The sequence below is a fragment of the Typopeltis vanoorti genome, chromosome 24 (assembly GCF_054136105.1).
Source record: "Typopeltis vanoorti isolate ZY-2024b chromosome 24, IOZ_Tvanoo_1.0, whole genome shotgun sequence".
NCBI lineage: Eukaryota > Metazoa > Arthropoda > Arachnida > Uropygi > Thelyphonidae > Typopeltis > Typopeltis vanoorti.
The window spans coordinates 27,814,560-27,841,559 of record NC_143572.1 but is presented as its reverse complement, the minus strand read 5'-3'; the positions used below and the strand labels follow the sequence as shown (position 1 = coordinate 27,841,559).

At 37.5% G+C, this 27,000-nt stretch overlaps 1 protein-coding gene across 4 annotated transcripts in view; it reads right to left on the bottom strand.

Annotated features, from left to right (window-relative positions):
- The window catches only part of LOC150093047 (uncharacterized), a 568,891-nt gene that overhangs the window by 196,568 nt on the left and 345,323 nt on the right, over window positions 1-27,000 (bottom strand). For all 4 annotated transcript variants that reach the window (XM_090413702.1, XM_090413701.1, XM_090413703.1 and 1 more), the window contains one exon: window positions 6,277-6,573. In XM_090413702.1, the coding sequence (XP_090269828.1) occupies window positions 6,277-6,573 (297 nt within the window). The remainder of the gene's footprint in view (window positions 1-6,276; window positions 6,574-27,000) is intronic.

Here is a 27,000-nt window from a genome sequence, read left to right as displayed (position 1 = left end):
GGAGTCCAAAGACTCATTGAGGGAGGGCATCAACTCCACAACTCTCCATCTCCACCACTCAATTCACCAACAACTACGACCACCATCACTAGTATTTCCACAGACAATCACATACATCCATACCCAAGGCGAGATTTGAACCTGCAGCCTTTTGGTTGGAGAGCAGATACACTAACCACTCAGCCAACCAAGCCAGCAATATATATAAACAACCAAAAGATCAATTGAAACTAAAGCACAAAGATCCAGGTGGTTAGCTCCCATCTGAGTTAACTGCCTTGAGTTGGCCTTCTCTGCCTGCGATGACGTTCTCTCCAGTCATCCCTGCAACTGACTATAAGACCACATTGAATTAAGAGCATGGAACTTTTAAAATACTTCTCATAGCAAGAATAGACAGAATTTTTGATATCTCCTAGAATGCTCCAGAATCGTTCTCAACCCTTTCTCAAGTATACTTGCATATATCTTACCAGGAACACTCAGTAGAGAAATACCTCTGTGATTCTCACATTCAGTTTTATTTCCATTTTTATATATGGGTACTATGAGAGCTCAACTCCAATCATTTGGAATTCATCCTTCTGTAAGACTTATTTAATACTTCAGCATTTCTAGTCGAATACCATCTACTCCAGCTGCCTTTCCATATTTCAGGCTTTTGATGGCTTTTTCTATTTCAAGTATGGATATGTATTCCTAATTGCATGTCTGTTGAGTGTTTTTTTTACTGTTTGTTTCATTTAGCAAATTTTCAAAGTAATTACACCATACATCAAGGATATCTTTTTTTTTCCAATTTTCATGTCACCTTTATCATCTCCAATTCCTTTTACAGCACTCTTTCCTCCATTTCTGAGCTTTTTCAACAGCCTCAGAATATTTTGCCAACCTCCTAATATTTATTTTCTATGTTCTTACCAAATCTTCACATTCCCATGACTTTTATTTAGCTAGTTTTACACAGTGTTTATCTTACATTTGTCTTTGTATTCTCTAAGAGCACAAGCTGACTTATTTGACAGGAACTTTTGATATGCTTTCTTCTTTTTCTTCTGCCTCTTTAACTTCCTATGTTCACCATGGAGTTCTGGTTTTTCTATCCTTACAGACAACCTCACCACATGCCTCTCTGGCTGAATCAATTAATGTTTTCTTCAGGGCTTGCCACTGAATCTAGAAGGTTTGGTTCCTGTTCTCAAACTCTTTCATTTTTCTTGAATAACATTTGTGCATTTTAATCTACAGTTCACATCTGAGAGCTGCTCAACTTTTATTCGATTTAAAACTTTCTTACATGTTATTCTTTTCAATATGAAATTCAATTTTATCCTGCTCAAGACTAAATGGTGATCACTTCCAATTTCAAATCCTCTGTACACTCTAGTGTCCTGCACCAGTGAGAAAACATCGCTATCAACAATAACACGGTCAATGAGACTGTGTTATTGTTGATAGCGATGTGAATTTTTGTGCACATTTTTATGATGGAACATGTTGTTAGTAATCACCAGTCCATGTTCTGAGCAGAAATGCAACATGTATTTGTATTATTAGCTTTGCTCTTTTCTCCAAATTTTCCCAAAATATTTTCTTATGCTTGACAATCATTTCCTACTCTGCTATTTAGATCCTGACAAGGACCAACTTTTTTTCCTTCATTGTGTCAGTTGCTTTCTTTAAAGCCTCAAAACATTCCTCCACTTCTACCTTAGTAAAACCTTCTGAGGGACCATAGGCACAAATAAGTCTTTGTCCAGTTCCCCATTCAGATATTTTCCCATATCACTCTACTTGGCACCATTGAAGAAAATTAGTCTCGTATTTAGTGTTGAATACAGCTGCTCCTTCTTTTCCCTGATTGTTACTGCTTGAATATAACATTTTGTATTTATTGTTCAGAAAAATCTCACTACTTTTTGTCTTTTTTTTTTATTTATTTCAGTCACCCTTATTATGTCGCTCTGGTACTTATCCAATTCCTCAGCCAGCTCCATTTCTTTGCCATTCAGGCTTCTTATGTTGATAATATCAATCTTGAACTCTGGTGATGTTGAGTTAGGATGTGTCTTAGGATTTGTTCGCCCTTATTCCCTGGCAAAAACACCAGGGGGCCGACCTTGTTTACCCAGGCAATGCCTCAGCCGACATGAAATTCTATCATGTTGTACCATCATTTTAAATTGTGGTTTCAATAAGAACAGCATTTGGTTGACTAAATCCCAAATTGCCAGCCCATCCTTGTTTGTCCATTATCTAGGTAGATACCTAACAGGGTGCACCACAAGAAGGGCGGATTAGATATTAGGTCAGAAGCCCTGATAGGTTCTTCACATTCCTTTAAAGGCTATGTGGAGGTCTCCTCTCAGTTATACAGCTTTGACCCTTAAACATCCCAAATTTTCCAAAAACTTTATAATTACACCAGAGATACTGATAGATTGACTGACAGACACATCCATCTGTCTTTGCACCACCATTGTGCAGTGGAATTATCATACATTCATTTCCTTTCCTTTGGGATCTTTCATGTTCTAAGACTTAATTATACAAACATCATTCCATTAGCACACAGGCAGATATCACATCTGTCCCAATTGTGGAATTCTTATCCAGGTTATGCAACAGCTCTAGAACTTCCTTCTCATGCACTTCTATCTCTTTATTCAATGTAGTGGTAGCACTGTGTACTATGTTAATATACACCAGGTTGATAAGTCTTGTATGTGGGCACCCATTATTTGAACTACCTCATCTGCTTCTGATACTAGGATACAGTCTGCATTCAGTAATGATAAAATTCTTTTCAGTTGCTTCTGCAGTCAATTTCTTTTCATATCCTAATAGGTTTTCATACAATATGCATTACTTTTTTTGGTCTGAGACTTATATATTTCATAACTACTTATACTTTTATTCTCATGATATTCCTTCCACATCATCTTCTTCTTATGGATTTCTTGATTAATGAGAGTTCACTCCCATTCTATTTATTCTTTGAACAATAGAGACACATTCAGGTACTGTATTGTTAAAGCATTTTCAAAACCTCACATGTACCTAATATCCTTCCTCTTCAACAACTGATAACATGGAATCAAAGATAATAATTGCCTGAGTTTGTCACAATTTCCATATTTGTAGTTTGGCAAATAATTTGCCTGATTGGAACATCCATACAGTAAGCTACTTCTTAGATCAGTACAGCATGATCACTGTTACCAACTGGTGGTAAAACAGTCACATCCTTAACTGAGACACCTTGTGATGCTATAATCAAATCAAATCTAACACTTTTTGTCCTTGAGTTGCATCTTTCACATGCTTCGTCAGAAAATTTTCATGCAACAGCTCAATAAATTCTCACTTATTTTTACCCTGAATTTTCTCTGCTACCAATCCAAGAATCTCTGCTATCAATCAATATTTGGATAATTTCAGTCATTCCATAATAATTACACATTTAGTTCCTGTCAGGGTAATATGGCAAGGCACTTTAATCCCCAGCAACTAAACTCCCAGGTTTGGAGCAATAATTCACCACACAGGGCATTATTACCATTATTGCTTTGATGAGTTTCTATCATAACTGGGCTCATGTCATGTGATATCATTAGTAGTACTGTCCCCTCCTCTCCTATCTCTTCTGTCATTTCTAAAAATATTTTTAGGAATGACAGACGTGCTTATTACCCTTTACTCTGGATTCCAGTCACTACATCTGACTCTAAGAACCAGATTTCATTAATGCCAACAATTTTAGGCACGCCTTATTCACGAAAGCCACAAACTCAACCACTTTGTTTAATTCTTCTAACATTTGTGTATAGATATAACAAGTTACCTCCTCGCTTTTTTCTTATATCTGCAATCTGCTTGGCCCAGTTGAGCAACTCCCCCCCCACACACACTCAAAATGGCTGAATCCAAAGTGTCTATCCATTCAGCAGATTCATAGGTGTGCTTATCGCATTCATATCACTAATAGAACTACACATCCTGACTAAACTTAAATACAGTTAAAATGGTTAGTTTCCCTGATTCTTGCATTAGGTTTCATTTCAATAAAAAAAATTCTCTGGGCATCTAATGCCAAATCCATTTGAGTGCAGGCCATCCCACTCATACAAATCTTTTCTGACATCAAACTCACTCCACACATCCAAAAACTCAGGGCATTTTTTTCACATAGCCTGCACAGTGAATCATTTGCTGTCATAATAACTCATTACTCTTGTATCTCGTTAATAAATAATTTTTATTTTTTCACTTTTCTTTCTTTCCTATGCTTCTTTCATTAAGTATTTCATATCCTCTCTCATGCTATATTTTTTACTACTTAAATCATTTATTCCAACTATCACTATCATCTCTTTTACTTTTTTTGTTTTACTATTCAATAAAGCCTGTGTAGCTCACTGGAAGTGACGCTTGTGTCCTCTGTACTAGGCTGCCCGAAGATAGACTTATAGTTCAAGTCTAGTCTAGAGTCTTTTCTAAGCCTTTCTTCAAACTGGCTAACTCGGTTCCCATGTTAGCTGATCTCTGACATGGGTAAGTGGGTTTTTTCTCCTGGAAACTTGGGTTTTTCGTCCCGTAAACTCAAGAAAATCAACCATAGAACCACATTATTTCAGACAGTAACATATCCTGCTAGGGTTAGGTACCAAGAGATGGCAGCACTTGTTACCAGTCGCTTCATCGATGGTCGCCTATAATTAGTGACAGTCATGGGCCAGCTATCTCTGATTGGGTACTGGTGGAGATTGAACTACCCACTCAACCTCCAAAACACGATAGGGTTAAAAGGTCTCGCCTACCCTATAAAAGAATAAAAAGTGTTAGCTTATCATTACTAATCCCTTTGTTATATCCTCTTATTTCAGCTCCCAGTAAGTTTGATATAATGACTCCTTTGTCAAGCACAAATTTAATTATCAAATCACAGCATATGACTTCTTTTTTTTTATATGTTAATTCATTTACATTATCATCATCATCACCATTATTATTATTATCATTATTATTCATTGATAACATGACTTACTGTGCTTTTCTTTCTGTTATTTTTCTTCTTAGTTCTCTTTTCCTGTCATAGTTCTTGTAATGGTTTTTGTGCTTTCTACAACTCCCTGGAATCTTGAAATTACATATGTTAATTTTTCTTCATATGTCACCACCATAAAGGTTCTCTTACTAGGTTCCACTATCATTAACCTTATCTTTCAATGCAAATATCTTGTTCTGCTGGATATTTGGTGGCATTTTTAAAACTATCTTAATAACATGCCTTAAAATATATTAGCAAATGTGCTGAATACAACAGTAAAACCCACAATAATATAGTAAAAATACACTAATTAATCTAAAAAAAAATACTCAATAAAAAAATTACACATTTTACAGGAGCTTAAAATTACATATATTTACACAAGGAATAACCTCAAACCACAAACAATATAGTTGTTGAGTTTTGTCTTTTAAAAACAGTTCTGTGTAAACGTGATTAATTCTTTATCACAAGTTTACACTATATAATCATATGTATATTTTTTTAAACCAAACCTGAAAGTTATATCCTATAGTAGAGAATACTGTAAGATTGGTATAAAAGTGATTTTGCATGTTGTGTTGGTATTATGTTCTAAGACTTCTGATAGACATTATACCTTGTTATTATTACCAGCAAATGATACAAATCATAATCTAGATTGCAACTGACTCTCACTAAAGCAAACTCATAGAAGCAAAAAGGACAGAGATAATGTGCAGGTTGCTATAGCAAATTTTCTTTAGCATACCTGATACCAATCAGAGCCTCAGTAGGTAGAGATTTTGGTCAGAAACACCTAGGTTCGAATCCTGTTGATGTGAGGAACCTTCATCTGGTCTTATTCGACGAGGGTGAGTTAGCCAGTCTAATATGCAGGTAGAGAGTTTTTTCACCTGGAAACTAAGGTTTTTTTGTTCCCCAGAACAGGCAAACCGGCCCTGTAAACACACCCATCTACAGACATAGTAACCACTTTATCCTCAAGTTAGAGATGCAAAGTCCAAGAATACTTGAAAAGGTCATGGGCACTTAAGTGACTGTTAGGACCACTGAAAACTAAAAACAAACCTGAAACCAATCACTGGTTTGGAAGTTTCAGGCTTCTTACAGTAAGTTTTACTATAGTGAGAGTTGACTGCAAATCTAACATGGAGTTACAAAATGTTTGACATCTTATAAAATTTGTTGTGAAGCTTATTGGGAATTATTTCAATATTACTTACATCCAACCTTGACTTCGGCTGCGCATACTACTTGATCATGAGCTGAAGGAATACGTAACATACAATAATACATGCCAGACTCATTTACTGTGCTGTTATATAATCTCAATTCAGCAGTTGTAGAATTCACAATATGGATTTTATCATCTGAAATATTTGAAGATCCACTGCCACGAAATACAAGATTTGAGGAATTTACTTGATAATGTGTTCCGGATATATCTGCTGTAAGATTGAAAAGTGAACAGCTGAGAACAAGCACTGATCCCACCATTATTTGCATATCCTGTGTCATATCTGTAAATAAAAACATAATGAAATAACAATAAAGCATGCATATTCAGAATATTATCAAGGCACATCGATGAACATTTCTGCATTTTAAATATATCAATAAATGAATTAATGAAAATGTATTTCACTGAATCCCTTTAGAATATAAAATATTAGACATATTAAAATAAGAACAGGAAGATATATTTAGTTGGATGTTGCTATAGGCCAGGGAATGTGTAGGTTGGTCAAGAAGAAATGTATAAACAACTTCTGTCAGTGAACAAAGGAAGATAATTATTATGGGTGACTTTAATTATGGTGGTATAGATTGGAATGAGATAGTATTTGGGAATAAGGAAGAATCTCTTCAGCTCTTGAGAGACACTTATCTCAGAGGCAGCATGTAAAGGAAGACACACGAGGATCAAGAGATTCAGATCTGATCATTTCATTAGAGCATTTAATTGTGAGTGGGGTTATGGACTTTCCTCTAGTTGGTGAGAGTGACCATGAAATGATCACTATATGCAGACTTCTGTGAAGAAAGGGTATTATTATTATTAACATCTACCTCCATGGAGTCAGACCCTCATTGTGGGTACACACTATAACACACAATGCTCAACCAACCATTCCGTAAACTGATTCAATGTGTCTAACATTCACAATACACTAAGGCAATGCATTCCATTATCCACCCACTCTCCATGTAAAGAAACTTCTCACTCCTCTACTAACTTCCTCCTCATACAATTTCCAGTGATGGCCTCTTGTTCCACACCCCTCTTCTATGAAAAACCTCCTTCATCTCAACTTGATAACAATCCCTAACTAGCCTATATGTCTCAATCATATCCCCCCTCCCCATCATCCTATTGAAAAGGCTTTGCAATTTTCATTCTCGCAATCTGTCCTCGTACTCCACATTCAAAAGACCACTGACAACCTTTCTGAATCTTCTCTAGACCCTTGCTAACATATCATCATCACCACCACCACAAAAACCCGATGACCAAATCTGTGTACAATAATCCATATGGCGCCTGATCAAGGCCTTATACAATGGCATCATAATTTCTTTGTTTCTGCATGTCAGGGTCCTCCGCATCATTGCCATTATCCAATGTGATATCTTCACAACTTGTGCAATGTGGCCCCTGAATTTCAGGTCCTTATCCACCACCACCACTCTGAGATCTCTCATCTCCTCTGCTTGCTTTAAAGTTTCCCCCACCAAGTGTATACATTACATCCCATCGCTGCTTATCAAATTTCAAAACATTACATTTTACAACATTGAACTGACAGTTCCACTTCCCTACCCACTCATACAAGTTCTGCTGTAAGGCCATAACATAACATAACATCTGCATGACTCTGCATTGCTCATCCCAATTCTGAATCATCAGCAAATGGCTGCATATCACTAGTTAAACCCGTCCCAATATCATTAATATACAAACTGAACAACAACGGTCCCAAAATTGACCCCCATGGCACACCACTAGTGACATTTCTCTTTCGGGATACTGCACCACCATATACAACTTTCTGATAGCTATCTGACAGCCAGTCACAGATCCAACTTATTGGTCTGTTATCGAATCTCCTTTGTTTCCATTTATTTAACAGATTGACATATAGCAGTCTATCAAAAACTTTTCAAAATCCAAGTACACCACTGTATATGCATCTCCCCTGTCCAAAGTATTCACCTATTCACCTTCTTATAGTACATAAGTTAGTTATTAAAACATGATCTCATTTTAACAAACCCATGCTGATGACTACAGAGAATGCTACTGTTATCAACCTATTTCTGTATCCTACTTCTCACCAATCTGTCTAGTACCTCCACCATGACTCTAGATTACACATTGGCCTATAATTTTGTTGTGCACTTTCTTATTCTATTTATTCTATTCGTTTAGGTTAACTTCCTTATTCTTTATAATCCTACTGGCTGCGCCATTTATGTTGTGCACTTTTCTTTCTTCTATTTGTTTACTTTATCTTCTAGTGTTTTATTTCTTTCTCTTATCCTTTCAACTGCGCAGTTATTATTATTACCCTACTTTTATCTTGTTTGCTATTTCTTTACTTAATTAGTTGTTTACCTTTTATCTACCCTTTCTTAACTATTCCAGTATTCTATCTTTCTTAAATTCATAACTCGTCTAACACCGTACCTTACTTTTACATATTTATCCCTTATAATTTAAACTCTTCATTCAAATATTCTTTCCCTCAGTGCTTTGCAGTCCTATTGGCCTCTCTATGTCCTAAACATCAATTTATCACACAACAATCTGAAGAAGTTCACCCTATAAGTATTAACACATTTATATTTATACTGCGCCAGCTAATACCTGGGTAGAAAGGATTCTTGTTCAGGGTGACCCTTTCAGAGTTAATGATTATTTGATCAAGAATAAATTTATCTCCCCCCCCCCCCCCGCTTGTTCTTTTCTTTCTTACAGTCGCGGCTTACTTATTGCATTAGTACTCATGGGTTTATCCCACTTGGTTCGTTGTTATTTTTATGAGCAGTAGTTTTGAATTCATATAACATAGGCAGATCAGGCAAGTACATGAATGAAACAATTTAATGAGCTTTAAGGTGATACACTATAGTACATTTCAAACAGGATAATAAGGTTGCACTCAACTCAGATCAAAGGCTCTAATTAACTTGTACTAATCACACATATTAAATCTCAATAACCTAAAATACAATCATAAAGTAAAATTCATAGGTTATCATTAAGCCATTCGGATACATGTGGCCATCAGTGAACACATCAGCACAATTACACTTTTAGTTTAACATAATCTTATCTCTATTCAGCAAACAATTCTTAACACCGTTTCGGACATGTATCTAGTTGTAGGCTACTCTTACAGTTCCTTAAGTTCAGTCCAATATAAATGTTCACACAGGAAATTCACTCTCTTCTTATAACTGGAATTAGTATTTCAAAAGTCTACATTACCATTTCTGTCCTTGAATTCTTAAAACTTGTTCCCACCTTGTCTAATCATCAAGGCCTTCAAATATAGTCACTTTGGAGGATATCTTCCGTAGATCTGTGCGAGTGGAATCTCCGCGGGAAACTTGGGAGGTGGCATGGTAACGTCACCTTGAATGGACGGCTCAATTTAGTCCCTCTGTTGTATGACAACTCACAGCTATCCTAGAACACGGACATAGCTTGGCCCAATACGAACGCTACAACGGACGAACTAAGTGCCTTCCGCGACTGGCCAGGAACTTCCCTCCGACGATGAGCAGGACCACTCCGGGAGATCAGGAATCCAGGAAGGAAAAAAAAAGATCGAATCTTCATGCAAGGCCTTTTTGTTTAATTTTCTCCTCTTGGTAAATCTCGATCTTTGCGATACGCGCCAACTCGGTCACGTTTGTCCACGTCAATCTCATTAGCTCCCTCTATTATTTTTTCGCACGTGTCTGCCTCCTATTCCTGGAAGACGCTTAGGTTTCCTTTCCAATACTTTCATAATGCAGGATGGTAAAAGTGACCCTTGAACCCTGACTCACAGGCTTTACTATTTCAGTGCAAGAGGCTGGTCTTTTCAAAAATGGATTTTGCCAGCTTACATGGATTTCTATTATCAGGCCCACACTTAATACAGATTATATTTAAACTCTTTATACAATATTATACAATTCCTTAAACTTTATCTTGACTTGTATTCACAAACAACTTATTTTTTTCTACTGCCAACATTCCATGTTCTCTGCCTGAGTAGAATCAAAGTTGTGACCTGAATATTTTTATATAAACCTTTTTAATGCTTATTCAGGTCACAACAATTTGTAGTCACAGCCTTATCACTACCTTTATGCAGTGCAACAATTTCAGTTTCTTTCCACTCCCTTGAAACCTGTGCTGTTGTAAGACTCTTATTAAACAGGCATGCCAATGCTACTGCCAATTCCCTGGACCATTCCCTTACAGCAATTGATGATATTTCAATAAATCCTATCACCTTATTGACATCAAAGTTATTTATTTATTCAAATACCTCATGCTCATTCATGATTAAGCCATCCTCTCCTATGTCCTCTACACTTAAGTTGCTCATGATTCCACCCTGATGAGGATAGAACATTCACCGCTACTTTCAACATCCAGTCTCTCTCTCTCTATGCCATGTCTCCCTGTCCACCTGGGCTCCCCATGGTTCCTTGTTTCTCTTACGTTTCTATTCTCTCTCTCTCTTCATCTCTCATGTTACTACTGTTTCCATTGCTAAGCACTTCTGCCTCTTCAATACCACTCTCCTGATCTTTCACTTCATCTCTTACTTCTGATATCTTGCTTTCCTCACACACTGCACTTCCATCTAGCACCACTTTATCCAGTGTATTCACTACAAAGCCATTCAAATGTAACCTGTCAAGCCTATATAATTCCATTCTTTCCTCAAACTCATTGCCAAGCACTTCTGCCTCTTCAATACCACTCTCCTGATTTTTCACTTCATCTCTTACTTCTGATATCTTGCTTTCCTCACACACTGCACTTCCATCTAGCACCACTTTATCCAGTGCATTCACTACAAAGCCATTCAAATGTAACCTGTCAAGCCTGTATAATTCCATTCTTTCCTCAAACTCATGCCATATATCCACAAATTGTACTCCCTTCTCCTCATAGAGCTCCTCTAGCATACCATTTATGATTCTGGCTCTCCGTCTTAACTCATCACTGTCATACCTCGGCAACACACTGATAACCTTTCCCACTTCACTGTTATCTTTCAGTCTTCTCAATAACCTCCTGATATTCGGCCTCACATGCTCCTTATGTCCACTTAGATCATTTGTTCCCACAACCACCAATTCTTTTGCTCTTGAATATGTATGGAAATACAAAGCTGGTGATTATGATAAGTATAGGAGACAGCTTGGAGCTACAGCATGGAATGAGGAGTTAAGCAGTAAGAAAATACATCCTGCTTGGGAAATGACAAAGCAACATAAATAGCATTCTATGTATATATACATTTACATTTGACCATATACATCTGATCTTTGGAATGTATTCCGAAGGTCAAAAAGCTGAATAAGGTGGATAAAATGGTTGAATGAGGAGCTTAAGCATGAAATCTGGAAGAATAAGGCACTTTGGGGGGCAGTACAAGATGAATAATGGTAATAATTGTTTGTTATTGTTTTTTAATGCTAATAATTGTAATTATTTATTTAATATTTTGTACTTGGACCGGTCAGATATTAAACTATTGATCTTGCTGATATAATCTTTGGTGTTCAAGATGACTGTGGAGTTTCCTTTGTCCTTTGGCAACTATTATGTCCTTGTTTCTTCTTAAATTCCAAATTGCTTTTTTATCTGAAGGAGTAGTATTTTGGTTTGGTGGTTTAGCTGTTGAAAGGATGATTGTACTTTGGAATCTTATATCATTAGCTATTGTCTCTGGGAGTGGACAAGAATCCAAAATTCTTAAAAAGGGTTTCAATTTTTCAATTGCTCCTAACCACATCCCAAAAATGGAATTCATATGTGGTATTGAGAAAGGTCTTTATTCACTCCAGGAGACAACAGCTAATGATATAAGATTCCAAAGTACAATCATCCTTTCGACAACTAAACCACCAAAACAATATACTACTCCTTCAGATAAAAAAAGCAATTTGGAATTTAAGAAGAAACAAGGACATAATAGTTACCAAAGCAGACAAAGGAAACTCCACAGTCATCTTGAACACCAAAGATTATATCAGCAAGATCAATAGTTTACTATCTAATTGTAATTATTGTTTAATAATTTATTTTTGACTATTATTTTGACAGAAGATGTTATTACTGCTGTAATAACATCTTCTGTAATTTTATTTATATGCCAACCTGGTTGGCCAAGTGGTTAGCGTATCTGCTCTCAGCCAAACGGCTACGTGTTCGAATCCTGCTGTGGGCATGGATGGTTGTGATTGTCTGTGAAAATAGTGGTAGTGGGCAGTAGATGCCATTGGTGTAGATGATGCAGTTCACTGTAGTTGATGGATTGATTGGTGGAGACGGAGAGTTGTAGAGTAGGTGCCCTCCCTCAATAAGTCTTTGGACTTCTTGGAGGTGTCACATAATAATAATAATCAGTTATGTGAAAAGTATAAAGAACAAGTGAGGAGAGTGACTCAGTAAGGACAACAAAAGAGCAGTATGAGCAGAAATTATCAAATTGGGCAAATTAAAACCCTAAAGAGTTTTTTAGATAAGTGGCAAGTAGAAGGAAGAATGATTATGGTAAGATGATGTTACTGAATGAAAATGGAATAATATTAACTGCTGCATAAGACATTGTTCAGGTATTCAATGATAAATTTATAAGGTGTTTTATCCTCATCAGGGTGTAATCATGAACACTTAAGTGTAGAGGACATAGGGGAGGATGGATTAATTTTGAGAGAGAGCAGGAGATATTTCAGTAAATACCTCCTGCTCTCTTGATGACATAAATCACAAATGTTCCAGGGAATTGACATTAGCACTGGTATCCCTGTTTAATAAGAGTTGAATCTGTATATCTGGAGTTGTGGTGAAGGTATTAGAGAGAGAGAGAGAGAGAGAGAGAGAGAGAGAGAGAGAGAGAGAGAGAGAGATAGTGAGAAGTAGGATACAGAAATGGGTTGATAACAGCAATGTTCTCTGTAGGTATCAATAATGGTTTGTTAAAGGAAGATCATGTTTTACTTATTTACTTATGTACTACAACAAGGTGACAAATACCTTGGAGAGGAGAGAGGCATATACAGTGGTATACTTAGAACTTGCAAAAGCTTTTGATAGACTGCAACATGATAAGCTGTTAAATAAATTGAAACAGATGGGATTCAATAACAGACTTCTGAGTTGGATCAGTGACTGGCTGTCAGACAGATATCAGAAAGTTGTATATGGTAGTGCAGTATCCCAAAAGAGGAAGTCACTAGTGGTGTACGGCAGGGATCATTTTGGGACCACTGTTGTTCAGTTTGTATAATAATGATAGGTTTAATAATGGGTTTAACTAGTGGTATGCAGCTGTTGGAGAGGATACAAAATTGGAGACAGTGTAAAGTCAAGAAGATGTTATGGCCTTAGAGAAGAACTTGAATACATTGCATGAATTGACAGGTAGGTGGAACTGTCAGTTCAAAATGTAAGGCAGTGATTTCCCAAACTGTACACCGTGATGCCCTGGGACAGGACACTGCAAAATATTCCAATATTTTCACTGAAATCTTATTGAGCTGTCTTGCAACAATACACTGAAGACAAAATTTGGCAGTATGGAACTAACTGACTTTTGGATATCAGTACAAGATTAATATTCGTTGCTAAGTGATAAAGCTCAGCGAAACTTAATTCCATTTGTAACGTCATATTTGTGCAAAGCTGGGTTTTTGGTGGTTGATACGATAAAAAGCAAGTATTGTGCAAAAATCAATGTGGAACAGGAAATGAGGGTGGCTGTGTTCAGTTTGATTCCAAGATTTGAGACGTGCAGTGAACAACAGGCTCACCTGTCCCACTAATAACGATTTATTTATTCAATGATTTGATTGATGAAAATATGTACTTATTTAATACTTGTTACATAAATTGTTTGTGAATTTGAAATATGTGTTTCATTTATTTTTTTTAACTTAACCTACCTAACTACACCAACTGCACACTGCAACTGTTAGGTAAGCCTATGTTCTGAGTTTGGGTGCTATGGAAAAATCCTGATACACTAAGGGTGCTGCAAACTGAAAAAAGGTAGGGAAGCATTGATGTAAGGTTTTAAAATTTGGTAAGCAATGATGGGATGCAAAGTATACCCTTGGTGGGGAAACTTTAACTGAAGCAGAGTAGATGAGAGATCTGGGAGTGGTAGTGGACAAGGATCTGAAATTCAGGGGCTACCCTGCACAAGTTGTAAAGATGTCACATTGGATAATGGCAATGATGTGGAGGATCCTGATATGCAGAAATAAAGAGGTCATGATGCCATTGTAAAAGGCTTAGATCAGGCCTTATATGGATTACTGTGCACAGATGTCACCAGGTTTTCATGGTGATGAGAATATGTTAGAAAGGATCTGGAGAGGATTTATAAAACTGGTCTGTGGTCGTTGGAGCATGAAGACAAGGACATATTGAGAGAATGTAAACTGCAAAGCTTCGTGAATAGGAGAAAGAGTGTGTGGGGGGGGGGATATGAGTGAGACACATAAGCTATTAAGGAGTTGATATCAGTTTGACGTGGAAGAGATTTTTCATAGAATGGGAAAGGGAAGAGAATAGAAGAAGGGGCCATCCCTGGAAACTATATCACGAAAGTTTAAGCAGAGTAGTGAGGAGTTGGTTCTTTACATGGAGAATGATTGGTGAGTGGAATGCATTGCTAAGTGTGTTGTGAATGTAGACATGCAGAATTAGTTTAAGGCATTTGGATGAGCTTTGTGTGTGATAGTGTATACCTCCCACAATGAGTCTGGCTCCATGGAGGTCAGATAATAATAATAAAATAATGCTTAACCATCTTTCTGTAACTAACTGCATTACAGCAAGAAACAATCCAAAAGTTTTAAGTCTGTGGTGACAGAACAGCAGGAGCTTCTGTATAATATGTGCTATCACCTTTGAGATAGTTAACGAAATTTTTGTACTAATTTTGTCTTTCCATCTCCTCAAACAAGCTGTAAATTCCAATTCTGAGATGGTATTCAGTTCTTGAATCATATACATTGGTCGTCTGAAAAGTTCTCGGCCTAATAATGAAAAAACGAATTTGCAATTTCAAATTTATTTTTAATTTTCATTACAATCTCCCTTAAGACAAATACATTTATTCCAGTGATGCTCCAGCACCATTATCCAATCCCTGTAGTGGTTCTCATTAAGATCTTCAAAATATCCCTCTACAGCTGCAATCACCTCTTGATTTGAAGAAAAATGCTGACCACCAAGGAAGAGTTTTAGTTTTCGGAAGAGACAGAAGTCAGAGGGAGCCAAATCTGGGGAACAGGGTGGATGTTCCAACAATTCATAGTGCAGATCCCTTAATTTTCCCATTGCAAAAACACCTTTGTGGGCAAGTGCATTGTACTCATGAAAGATGATTTTATTCTTCTGCAAACCGGGGTCTTTCCTCATGAATTTTTTCTTCTAATCTGGTTAAAAGATTGGAATAATATTCCCTGGTTATTGTTTTATCCTTATCAAGATAATTAGGAAACAAAATGTCTTTAGCATCCCAAAACACCGATATCATGACCTTGTCTTCTTTGGCACTGAACAACTGGCTTCTGTCCACTGTTTTGACTGCTGCTTGGATTCTGGTGTGTAATGGTGAATCCAAGTCTCATCCATAGTAATAAATCGATGCACAAAATTTGTTTTATTCTTTTCAAAATGCTCCAAGCACTGTTCAGAGAGATTTTCATGCTAGTGCGTTTTTGATCTGATGTGAGCAAGTGCGGCACCCATCTCACACAAAGCTTTTTCATTTGCAATTCTTCATGCAAAATATATCCTACACGTTCTTTTGAAATGCCTATAGTCTCAGCAATTTCACGCACTTTGACTCACCAGTCACCCAATACCACACGTGGTGTGTTACACTTTTTTGGACTTCCTTCACATGGATCATCTTCAAGGCTCGTACAGCCACGTTTTAAAACTTGGCAGCCCATTCCTTAATTGTTGAAAACGAAGGAGAAGAGTGCCCATAAACTTTTATGAACTTTGAATGAATTTCTTTTGATGTTAAATCTTTTTTTACAAAGAATTTTATAACCGCACGATACTCAATTTTATCCATTTCAAGGGATACAGACAACACTTTTGCTTCAGACAGCTGTATAAAACAAACTACATGATAGAATGACTTGCAATTTCACATGAATGCTTATGACAGATGTATCAACTTAGAAAAAAAAATCTTGCCAATATCTTCTTTACATTTTCAAGGTGTCCTCAATAGTTGAAATTTTTTTCTGATCATATGACTTCTCACAATGAATTTTGCTGATATCCACTATGTAATGTCTTAAAATTCACTGAAAAGTACTGTACCCAATGTGAGCTCAAGTGACTGGAGAAAGAACTGTTGTGTGGTGCAGAAGGATGGAGAATAAAATAAAGAATTAATGGGAAAAGCATAAAAGTAGGAGAAACTGGAAGAAAAGCTATATTAGTATTGCATGGGGATATGATGACAAGATGTATACTTAATGAGAAAGTGATGAAAGCATGCTTTCCAGCAAATATAAAAGATGTTAATGAAGCTTTAAGTTTACAGAAGAAAAAAGTGAATGAATTAATTGTTTGGGAAGGCACAAATGATTTGAAAGGTGATAAATATGCAATGAGAGAGAGGATAATGAAAGAGTTGTTATAATAAGAAGCAAAAATGAAGAGTAAGAAAGTAAAAACCGTGAGTCTCCTGCCTTAGTATAGAATTGAGAAGGGCCATGATTGCCCTTACATAATGGTGGCTCCAAGACAGAAGTAGAAAATTACAGACTAATTAGTATCTCTAAGTGGTGGTTAAAGTATTAGAATAGTTGGTTAAAACTAAATCTCAGGAATGAATTGATAGGAATATAATACTGTATAGGGAACAGAATGGTTTATAAAAGGGAAATTCTGCCTCAATAATTTATTCATATTTTAAAATAAGGTGACTGTAGAATTGGATAAAAGAAATGACTATAGCATGATATTGATGGACTTTGCAAAAGCATTTGACAGAATACTGCAAGGAAAACTACTACATAAATTGGAGCAAATGGGAATGGACATGAGGCTGGTGTCATGGATAGTGGATGGCTGATAGACAGAGGGTTGTGTATGATGAAGTATATATGAAATCAAGTATATATATATGGAATCAAGGTGAATGAGGGTGACTAGGAGTGCTTCACAGCTCTGTACCAGGACCACTACTCTTTAATTTGTATATTAATGATATAGCAGAAGATTTGAAAGGAGACATTCAGTTTTTTGCCAATGATGCAAAACTAGGGAGGGCAATAGTTGATAATGGTGATGTAGATATCTTACAAGATGATTTCAATAAATTGGCAGTGTAGATAAAAAACAATGGTTATCAATTCAATGTTGTTAATTGTAAGGTAATGCACTTCAGGATGAAAAGATTACACATTTTGTATCATATTGATGGTACTAGTTTACAGGAAATTGATGTGGATATGGGTGTGATGGTGAATAGAGATTTGAAATTCAAAGGACATATTGTAAGAGCTGGCAAAATAACTCAGAGGATTACTTGGATGCTGAAGAACACACTGACGAGTAAAGATAGGGAAGTTATTATTTCTCTTTATAAGGCTATGATTCAGCTTCATGTTGACTACTGTGCACAGATTTGGTCACCTGCATTTCTTGGTGATCAGGAGGTTGTGTTGAGGATTCAGACACGAGTGACCAAGCTGATAACAGGTCTGTGGAATATTCCTATGAGGATAGATTGAGGATGTGTAGGTTGCAGAGTTTAGCTGACAAGTGAAGGAGAGGGGATATGATAGAATCTTATAAGTTACTAAAAGGTACCATAAGATTGACACAGAAGAAAATTATCAATACATGGGGAGTAGGGGGGGGGAACAAGGTGGTCACACTTGGAAGCTGTCTGAGAGTGCGATTAGTAAAGGTCTGCACGGTTAATCGATTGGCTATGTGCTGCACAACCATATGTCTCGGAAAAGAGTGTCCTGGGTTCGATTCTTGTCGCCAACATGAACAGCTTAAGGATCTTTCTCAGACATAGCCAAGTATCTGGTCTTGGACGTGGACAGCAGGATTTTTCGCCCCAGTTTAACTGGGGTTTTTCCTCCCATAAGTAGGCAAACCGGCCCCGTGAACACACACACAGATTACAGTCAGGAATACTTAAGACCCAGCCATAGACCTGATTCATCAGCTATGCTGGTCCTGAGCCAGGATAAAATTTGATGGGGGATTGAGATGGTGCCGTACTTTCCTGTAAAAGGGGCCTCATGGCCGTTATATCATCATACAATTAAATAAAAAATAAGTAAAGGTGTGCAGACTAGGTTCTTTTCTTAGAGAATGGTTAATGTAATGGTTAATGTAAAGTGGAATGGATTTCCAGATGTTGTTATGAATAGATTTAAGGAGATATATGATAGGTATTGTGTTAATGAATAGAATGGGTCTGCTGCAATGAGTCTTTTGATTCCATCGAGTGCTCATATAAATAATAATAATAATAACATTGAATCTTCAACTGCCTCTATATATAACTGTCAGACAGTTATAGAGGCAGCTACAAATTTTTGATGTGCTTCATTTACTAAGTTCATTCAATGAACTTAGTAAATGTTCATTGAATGAACATTTACTAACTGAATAATTCCAATAACATAAACTGAATGCTTACACATATGTGCTGCTTCTAAAGTTTACAAGCAGAATGGTAGCACTAAAACTTCATTTGGCAAAAGCAATACCAAACACCAAAGAGTTGTTGCAGGTAGTTGGTGAGAAGTATTGATGACTCACACACATGGGCTATAATTCTATAATCATGTCTCAGAAAAATTTCCTAGTTATATGTAGTGCCATTTGGAGAACTTCTAGATCACAAATCAAATGATTCCATCAAATTATACTGAAGAAATTCTGGATCACTTAATTACTTTGAACATAACTATCGTTTTGAAGTCTTAAGTAACAATCAAGTGATTCATTATTCTTCTTATTCCTTCCCTCCTCTTTTACCTTGCTGTGTTGAGGATTTTCTATTCACTTAACTGCTACCATATCAAGGATAAAGTGGTTAGCCCTATACGTTCATGATTTATTATTATTATTACTATATCAGCACTTCCATGGAGTCTAAAGATACATTACAGGAGGTTCACACTAACATTAACATTTATTCACAGAATACTTACCTCTCCTTAAATTCGTTCAATCACCCTCAGAGAACTCACAATCTCCACGAGCAGCCAGTTCCACTCATTCATCACCCTCCAAGCAAAAAATCTAGCCCACATGCCTTTCTATCTTTACAGTTATGAAGAAAGAATATGCAAAATATAGATAACTAGGTCGAATGTAATTGAGCAGAGAATTAACAAAGGCATAAAACTATTTGACGGTGAATATCAAATGTTACTAAAATGATGAACTATGGACTTCTGCCTCTCTCAAAACACAGGAAACTTTCATGCACGATTAGGGTTTTCCTCCACCAATTGGATATGCTGCAATACTACATTGGTGTCAAAAAGCTAAGGATGAACTACATATTTATCTGTATATGAAAAAATTTTCATGACTACAGCCAAATGTGGACATAAATTTATTGCCAGTATACTAATAAATTATATTACACAGAAAATGTGTTATAAATTTAGTACAAATTAAAGTGCAATACACTTTTGGCAAAACTTAGAAATTTCCTAAGGATGCAGTTAAGGAATTAACATACAATACTTAGAGAAAAGTATGTGGAGAGACATTTCAGTATACAATATGTCCAACCGGAACTGTGATGTAACTCTCACAATATCATATCATGCTTAGCACCAAGTGATTCAGGAGTTCTTGAGACAAACTGGCCCACTTGTCCTTCAGAGCAAGGATAAGGCCTTATTTGTTTTCTGGAGGGGAATTTCAAGCAGCAATGCGTCTCCCTATTGTGTCCCAAACATGTTCTATGCAGTTTAGATCTGGGGAGCATGCTGGCACCACTCAATTAATATCCTTGGTCTCCAGAAGTATCTCCGCTACTCCTGTATGACATGGTGTAACATTGTCATCCATAAAATCGAATTCTTCACCTACAGTACCATGGAATAATTGAACCTCCCTTTTTCCAGCATTATAGCTTGGTGTGCATCCATTAAGCATAATTCCTCCCACACCATGACCCCCAGCATTGATGTATCTATCCCTTTAAAGAACATTCTCATGGTGGTAAGCAGTACCCCATTCACGGCAGATCAAGTGTCATCTAGAATCGAAGGAGAGAATAAAATGACTCTCATCTGAAACGAGTACATTAGCCCATCAGTGTCTCGTCTAATTTTTATGGATACAATCCTACTGAAACATGCTCTATGATGAGCAATGGATAAAGGGACGCAGAGTACAGGCCTTTGGGCATATAGGCCTACTTCTCACAGTTTGTCGACATATCAGTGCACCTGTACTTGAATGAAGTGGACTCGCAAGCTGAACTGCCGTGGCGCATCCATTACATTTTGCTGTTATAACCAAAAATCTGTCTTCATACTCCATGATAGAGTGAGGGTGACCTCTTAGCCAGCATCTGGAACACGTTCCATTGGTTTGAAACACTGCCTAGAGCCTGGATACAACACTATGTGAGATTCCAAACTCTCTAGCAATATCAGTAATTTTGCACTTTCTTCAAGCTTTCCAATAATTCTTTCCTGCATGAAATCATCTAGATGATGTCTTTGAGGAGAGCTTCCTTCAACACAATTCGCTTATCACAGCTTTTGACTTTATCCCGTAGAGTGCTACCACATGAGCCCCCTTTGCATGCAATTCAAAAATTTAAATGTATACCCACTTTCTACTTGAAATCATCGGTTATACAAATTTCCACAAGCTGATTCATCTGAATTTTGGTCACAATCTTCAGAAATAGTGCTCGTCCTTAGGTTTTGGTCACCAGTGTATTTCGGGCTTATTTGAAGTAGGCTGATAAGTTAAGAATGCATTACTTCAGTTTTGTTGTTATTTAAAAGCATTATGTTACATTCGAAAATATTCTACAAGATTTGGGATTGACTATTAGCCCTCTTTATGCCTATCATTAACTTATATAGCATAGAGCTGTTCTTAGCAGAAAAAAAGCTGTCCAATGAAATCTCAAGAGTCTTCAGCAATTTCCTCCTTTCACATGAGGTACCAAAGTATATAGAAACATGTTGAAACCTCAGTGCATTTTATAAGTGATTTATGATAGTTTGAATGCACATTTCTATGTAATGCGACTCAATGATCCGTGGTGTTCAAGATAGGATGCGTGAGGAGTGTTTGCCAGGAGGAACAATAGAAAGGGTGGCTATGGCAATAGGTATCTAAGAATATTACATTCCAAATGAAATACTTCTGTAACACAATTGATAGTGATAACATCCTTTGGTCAGGAAGACTTGGGATGTGACAAACCATTTAAATATCAAAAGACTTAGGTGTTGTTGATTATTTTTATTAGGGCTTCATAGTATAAACCAAACCAAGTGATGAAAAAATTGAATTTATTTATTGAACTTACTAATATTTCACTGATTTTCTACCCAGCATTATAAGAGCATAAATTATAACTGATAAGCACACAAGCACTACACTAAAACATTAGAAACAATTCAAATTGTAACTAATGTCTACAGAACTAATGTCCTAACAAGGTGCCCTCTAATATCCTGCCTACAGAGGGTGGCTTATTAAGAAATTAGTGCCAGTGTTAGAAGGGTTCCAGTGGAAGGATAATTTACCAATTATCAAAGCTATGCAAATGTGCAAACCTTTCCTCCCCCATGGTTTTGCTGCTAGGTGGAAGGGTTTTCCCCTCTAAGAAACTTGGGCTTTTAATTTTTTAAAACAGAAATATGGTCCAAGAACCAAGCAATTAATAGACATACCACATTGGACTCATACCTTTAGCTGCCATAATTCCAAAAAGCTAAACAGTGAAATAGAGAGAATGACATCAGAATTAAAATCCAAGTTATGTCCTATATTCAAGCAATGTCATACTAAATTGACTGGGCTAAGGAGAATGGATGTCAATTTAGGAACGAAGGAATGGTAAGAGGTATAATGTATGGCGACTCAATGATCCGTGGTGTTCAAGATAGGATGCGTGAGGAGTGTTTGCCAGGAGGAACAATAGAAAGGGTGGCTATGGCAATTAAGAGAGGTGAAAGGGTGGATGAGATGATTGTGATGGTAGGAACGAATGACTTGAGTGGTAATGTAAGTTGGGCAGCGAGAGAGATGAGATTTTTGCTTGAGACTGTATGGAAGAAGACAGAGAGAGGAAAAATAGTGTGCGTGTTGCCTAGGTATGATAATGATGAGCTGAGTAAAAGAGCGGTGATATTGAATGGCATAATAGTGAAAATGTGTGACAAGAGAGGACTGGTATATGTGGATGCTTGGAGTGCGTTTGAGGAAAGAGAGGAATTGTATGCGAGAGACTGTTTACATTTGAATGAGAAAGGACGTAGGCATCTGGAGAGATTGCTGTTCTGAATGAGTCAGTGTGTCCCAGGGAGGATGATAGTAGGGGTGGCCTCTTGTGGGAATGGATACTTGGAAGAGGGGAGACGATGTCAGGTAACACCGAGCCCAGTGGAGTCTAGAAGGGATAATGATGGGTATAGAAACAATGGCATTTATATGCTTTATACTAATGCCAGGAGTATCCGGAATAAGGGAGAGGAATTGGTGGCGTAGATAGCATCAGCCTGGCCAAAAATTATTGCGATCACCGAGATGTGGTTGACAGAAGGGGATATAACAACAGGAATAGAAGTCGCTGGGTATAGTTTTTCATCAGGACAGGAGGGGAAAGCGTGGTGGTGGGGTACTGCTTATGATAAGTGATGACCTATGTCCTCTAAGAGTGGAGGCTTTGGAGGGAAGTGAGACAAATGATTTTGAGAGCGTATGGTGTGAGGTAGAGGTAGGCAAGACAGGATATTTAGTGGGGTGTTGCTACAGACCCAGGAGCACAGAGGATGGGGACCAGGAGATGTTTAGATAGCTAAGTTTGGCAAGTGCAAGAAGAATGATTGTTATGGGAGATTTTAACTACAGAAGTATAGATTGGAGAGAGGAAGATGCATGTAGCAATAGGGGAATGGAATTTCTAGAATTCTTGAGGGACAAATGTCTTAGGCAACATGTAACAGAGTGAACAAGAGGTTCAAAAGTTTTGGGTTTGGTTATAGCATCAGAAGAGTTGATAATAACTGCGTTGACATCTCTCCCACCAGTTGGAGAGAGTGACCATATGGTTTTGACTTGGAAAATTAATAGACATGCAGGAGTATCAAAGAGATGGGAACTTATGTGGAATTATAAGGCAGGTGATTATAATAGTCACAGACGTCAACTTCAGGAAGTTTCATGGAGGGAGGAATTGGAAGGCTGGGATATCATTAGTGTGTGAGAAATTGTGAAAAAATATTTGTTAGCAGCAATGGTAAGTTGTATACCACAAGTGAAGAAGAGGACGCAATTTGGAGTAAAGTGGATGACAAACAATATTAAACAGGAATTGCATGCAAAAAAGAGGCTATGGAAGAGACATAAGGAGACAGATGAAGAGAAGATGCATGAGGAATATAAGACACAGGCCAGAAGAGTGACTGGTGTGGTAAGGAAAGCGAAACTGGAATATGAGAGGAGATTGGCCCTTAGATGAAAAGAAAATCCTACGGAATTTTTTAGCTATGTGGCAAGTAGAAGGAGAAATGACTGTGGAAGAATGATATTGTGGGATAAAAATGGGAATAGAGTGACTGGTGCAGAGGACATAGTGGAATTGTTCAATGAACACTTTATTGGAGTATTTCATCCTAGAGGAGTCAGTTTTAATGCTAGAGGGATAGGGCTGGTTCGAGGTTTGGAGGTACAGGAGGAGAGTGTGTTTCAGATACTGAGTACTCTGGATGTCAGGAAAGCTGTGGGACTGGATGGTATTTCACCACGAGTTTTGAGAGAATGTGCTAGGAAATTGACAGTGCCTTTAACGTGGCTTTTCAATGAAAGTCTGGCTTCGCAAAGGTGCCCAGAGAATGGAAGGAAGGCAAGATAGTGCCATTGCATAAGGGTGGTAACAGACTGGAAGTGTCTAATTATAGGCCAGTCTGTGTGTCATCAGTAGTTGTTAAGATCTTGGAGATAGTAGTGAGGGAACGTATACAGCATTGAGCAGATGAGAGTAATGTTATCTGTGAGAGTCAACATGGATTTGTGAAAGGGCGTTCTTGTTTTAGAAATATGCTAGCCTTTTATAATAAAGTTACAAGAACATTAGATGAGGGAAAGGCATATACTGCAATTTTCTTAGACTTGGCGAAGGCATTTGACAGGGTGCCACATGATAAGCTGATATTTAAGTTGCAGTGCATGGGTCTGGATGTCAGATTGGTCAACTTTATTCACGATTGGCTGTCTGATAGAGTTGTGTATGGTGGAGCAGTTTCCAGGAGGCAGAGGGTTACAAGTGGGATTCCACAGGACTCAGTACTAGGACCTATATTGTTTAACCTTTATATCAATGACATAGCCAGTGGATTGCAGGGGGATATTCAGTTGTTTGCAGATGATGCAAAGCTGGGAAGGATTATTAGTAATAGTGCAGATGTGGTAGCCCTGCAAGAGGATTTAAATAAGCTAGATAGATGGGCAAATGAATGGGGGTGTCCGTTTAATGCAGCAAAATGTAAGGTCTTGAGGTTTAGGAAACATCGATGGGATGCTGCATACTCTATGGGAGGAGTTATACTGGAGGAAGTAGGGGAGACAAGAGATCTGGGGTTGATGATTGATAGAAACCTGAAGTTTAGGGGACATATTGCAAAGGTGGTGAAGGTAACACAGAGGATTGCTGCAATTATGAGAAGGACACTGACCTGCAGAGATAAGAGGGTTATCATTCCGTTGTATAAGTCTCTGATCAGACCACACTTAGACTATTGTTCTCAGATTTGGTCCCCAGGATTTGAAGGGGATAAATTAACTGTGGAAAGGATACAAAGACGGATGACAAAGAAGGTTTCAGGACTGTACAAGGATAGTTATGAGGATCGGCTGAGAGAATGTGGACTGCAGAGTTTGGTGGATAGAAGAAGGAGAGGATATGATTGAGACTTTTAAATTGTTGAGAGGTGATTACAGGGTTGACACTGGGGAGTTCTTTCGCTTGGTTGAACAGCGGGAAGGAGTGATGAAAGAGACCATCCAGTTATGAAAGGAAACCGTGAGCAAGAGGGTAAAGAGTGGTTTCTTTGTGTGGAGGGTGGTTGAGCCGTGGAATGCATTGCCTGAGAATGGAGTGTTGGGAGTGAGAACGGTCAATGAGTTTAAAGGGTGGTATAATAGACTTTGTGTTTCTCAGGAAGGACCTCCCAGAATGAATCTTTTGACTCCATGGAGGCCTGAATAATAATAATGTAGCAAAGTGTAAAGTTATGTGTTTTTGGGTGAAAAGATTAGCAGCAGTATACCACATTGGGAACTGTACTCCAGGAGATTGACGAGGCCAGGGATTTGGGAGTGTTGGTGGATAGGGAGTTGAAGTTTAGAGGGCACATTGCAAAAGTGGCTAAATCAGCTCATCAAATCACTTGGTTACTGAAGAATACTTTGACGAGCAGAGACAAGCAAGTTATTGTTCCTCTGTATCGAGCCTTGATAAGATCCCATCTTGACTACTGTGCACAGATTTGGGCACCAGGGTTTCTTCTTGATGGGGAAGATCCAGAGACGGGTGACCAAGATAGCTGCTCTATGGAATGAACCTTATGAGAACAGGTTGATGATTTGTGGGTTGCAGAAATTGGTTGATATGTGGAAAAGGGGTGATATGATTGAGACATTCAAATTACTGAAAGGTTTCTATAAGATTAATTCAGAGGATATTTTTCAGAACAGGACTGGTGGTGGGAGGACTAGGGGCCATCCACAGAAACTGGGCAAGAGTGTGGTTAACAAGGGTGTTAGAACTAGGTTTTTTACTTAGAGAGTGGTGAATGAGTGGAATAAGTTGCGAGAGTCTGTTGTGGGTGCCATGACTGTGAATGAGTTTAAGACAAAGTATGATTGATACTGTTTGATGTTGAATAGTTGTTCTTGATATGATGTTTAGGGCTTCCCTCGATGAGTCTAAGGACTGCTTGGAGTTGCCCGTAATAATAATAATAATATTATTATTATGTGAAATAATATTATTATATGACTGTGAATGAGTTCAAGACAAAGTATGATAGATACTGTTTGATGTTGAATAGTTGTTCTTGACATGATGTTTAGGGCTTCCCTCGATGAGTCTAAGGACTCCTTGGAGTTGCCCATAATAATAATAATAATAAAACTGTAAGTTAGAGTAGAACTAAGTTTAGAGTAGAAAGAATTGAGAGTAGCCAGAATACTGTAATGACTTTGTATATCTACTGTATTACTCTGTAAATAATTCCTTTTGTCTTAATTAAATGGTTCGTAAACAACATACTGATTTCTGTCAATGCACTATCCTAAAAATATTTGAACCTGTATAAGACAGAAGTTATTATGATTTACATTTAAGTCATGATAAGTTAAAGTAAGAATAATATAAGTTGGAGATATAAACGGTATCTGCTTCGTCTTTGGTTTAAGATCGTATACTCTCGCGCTC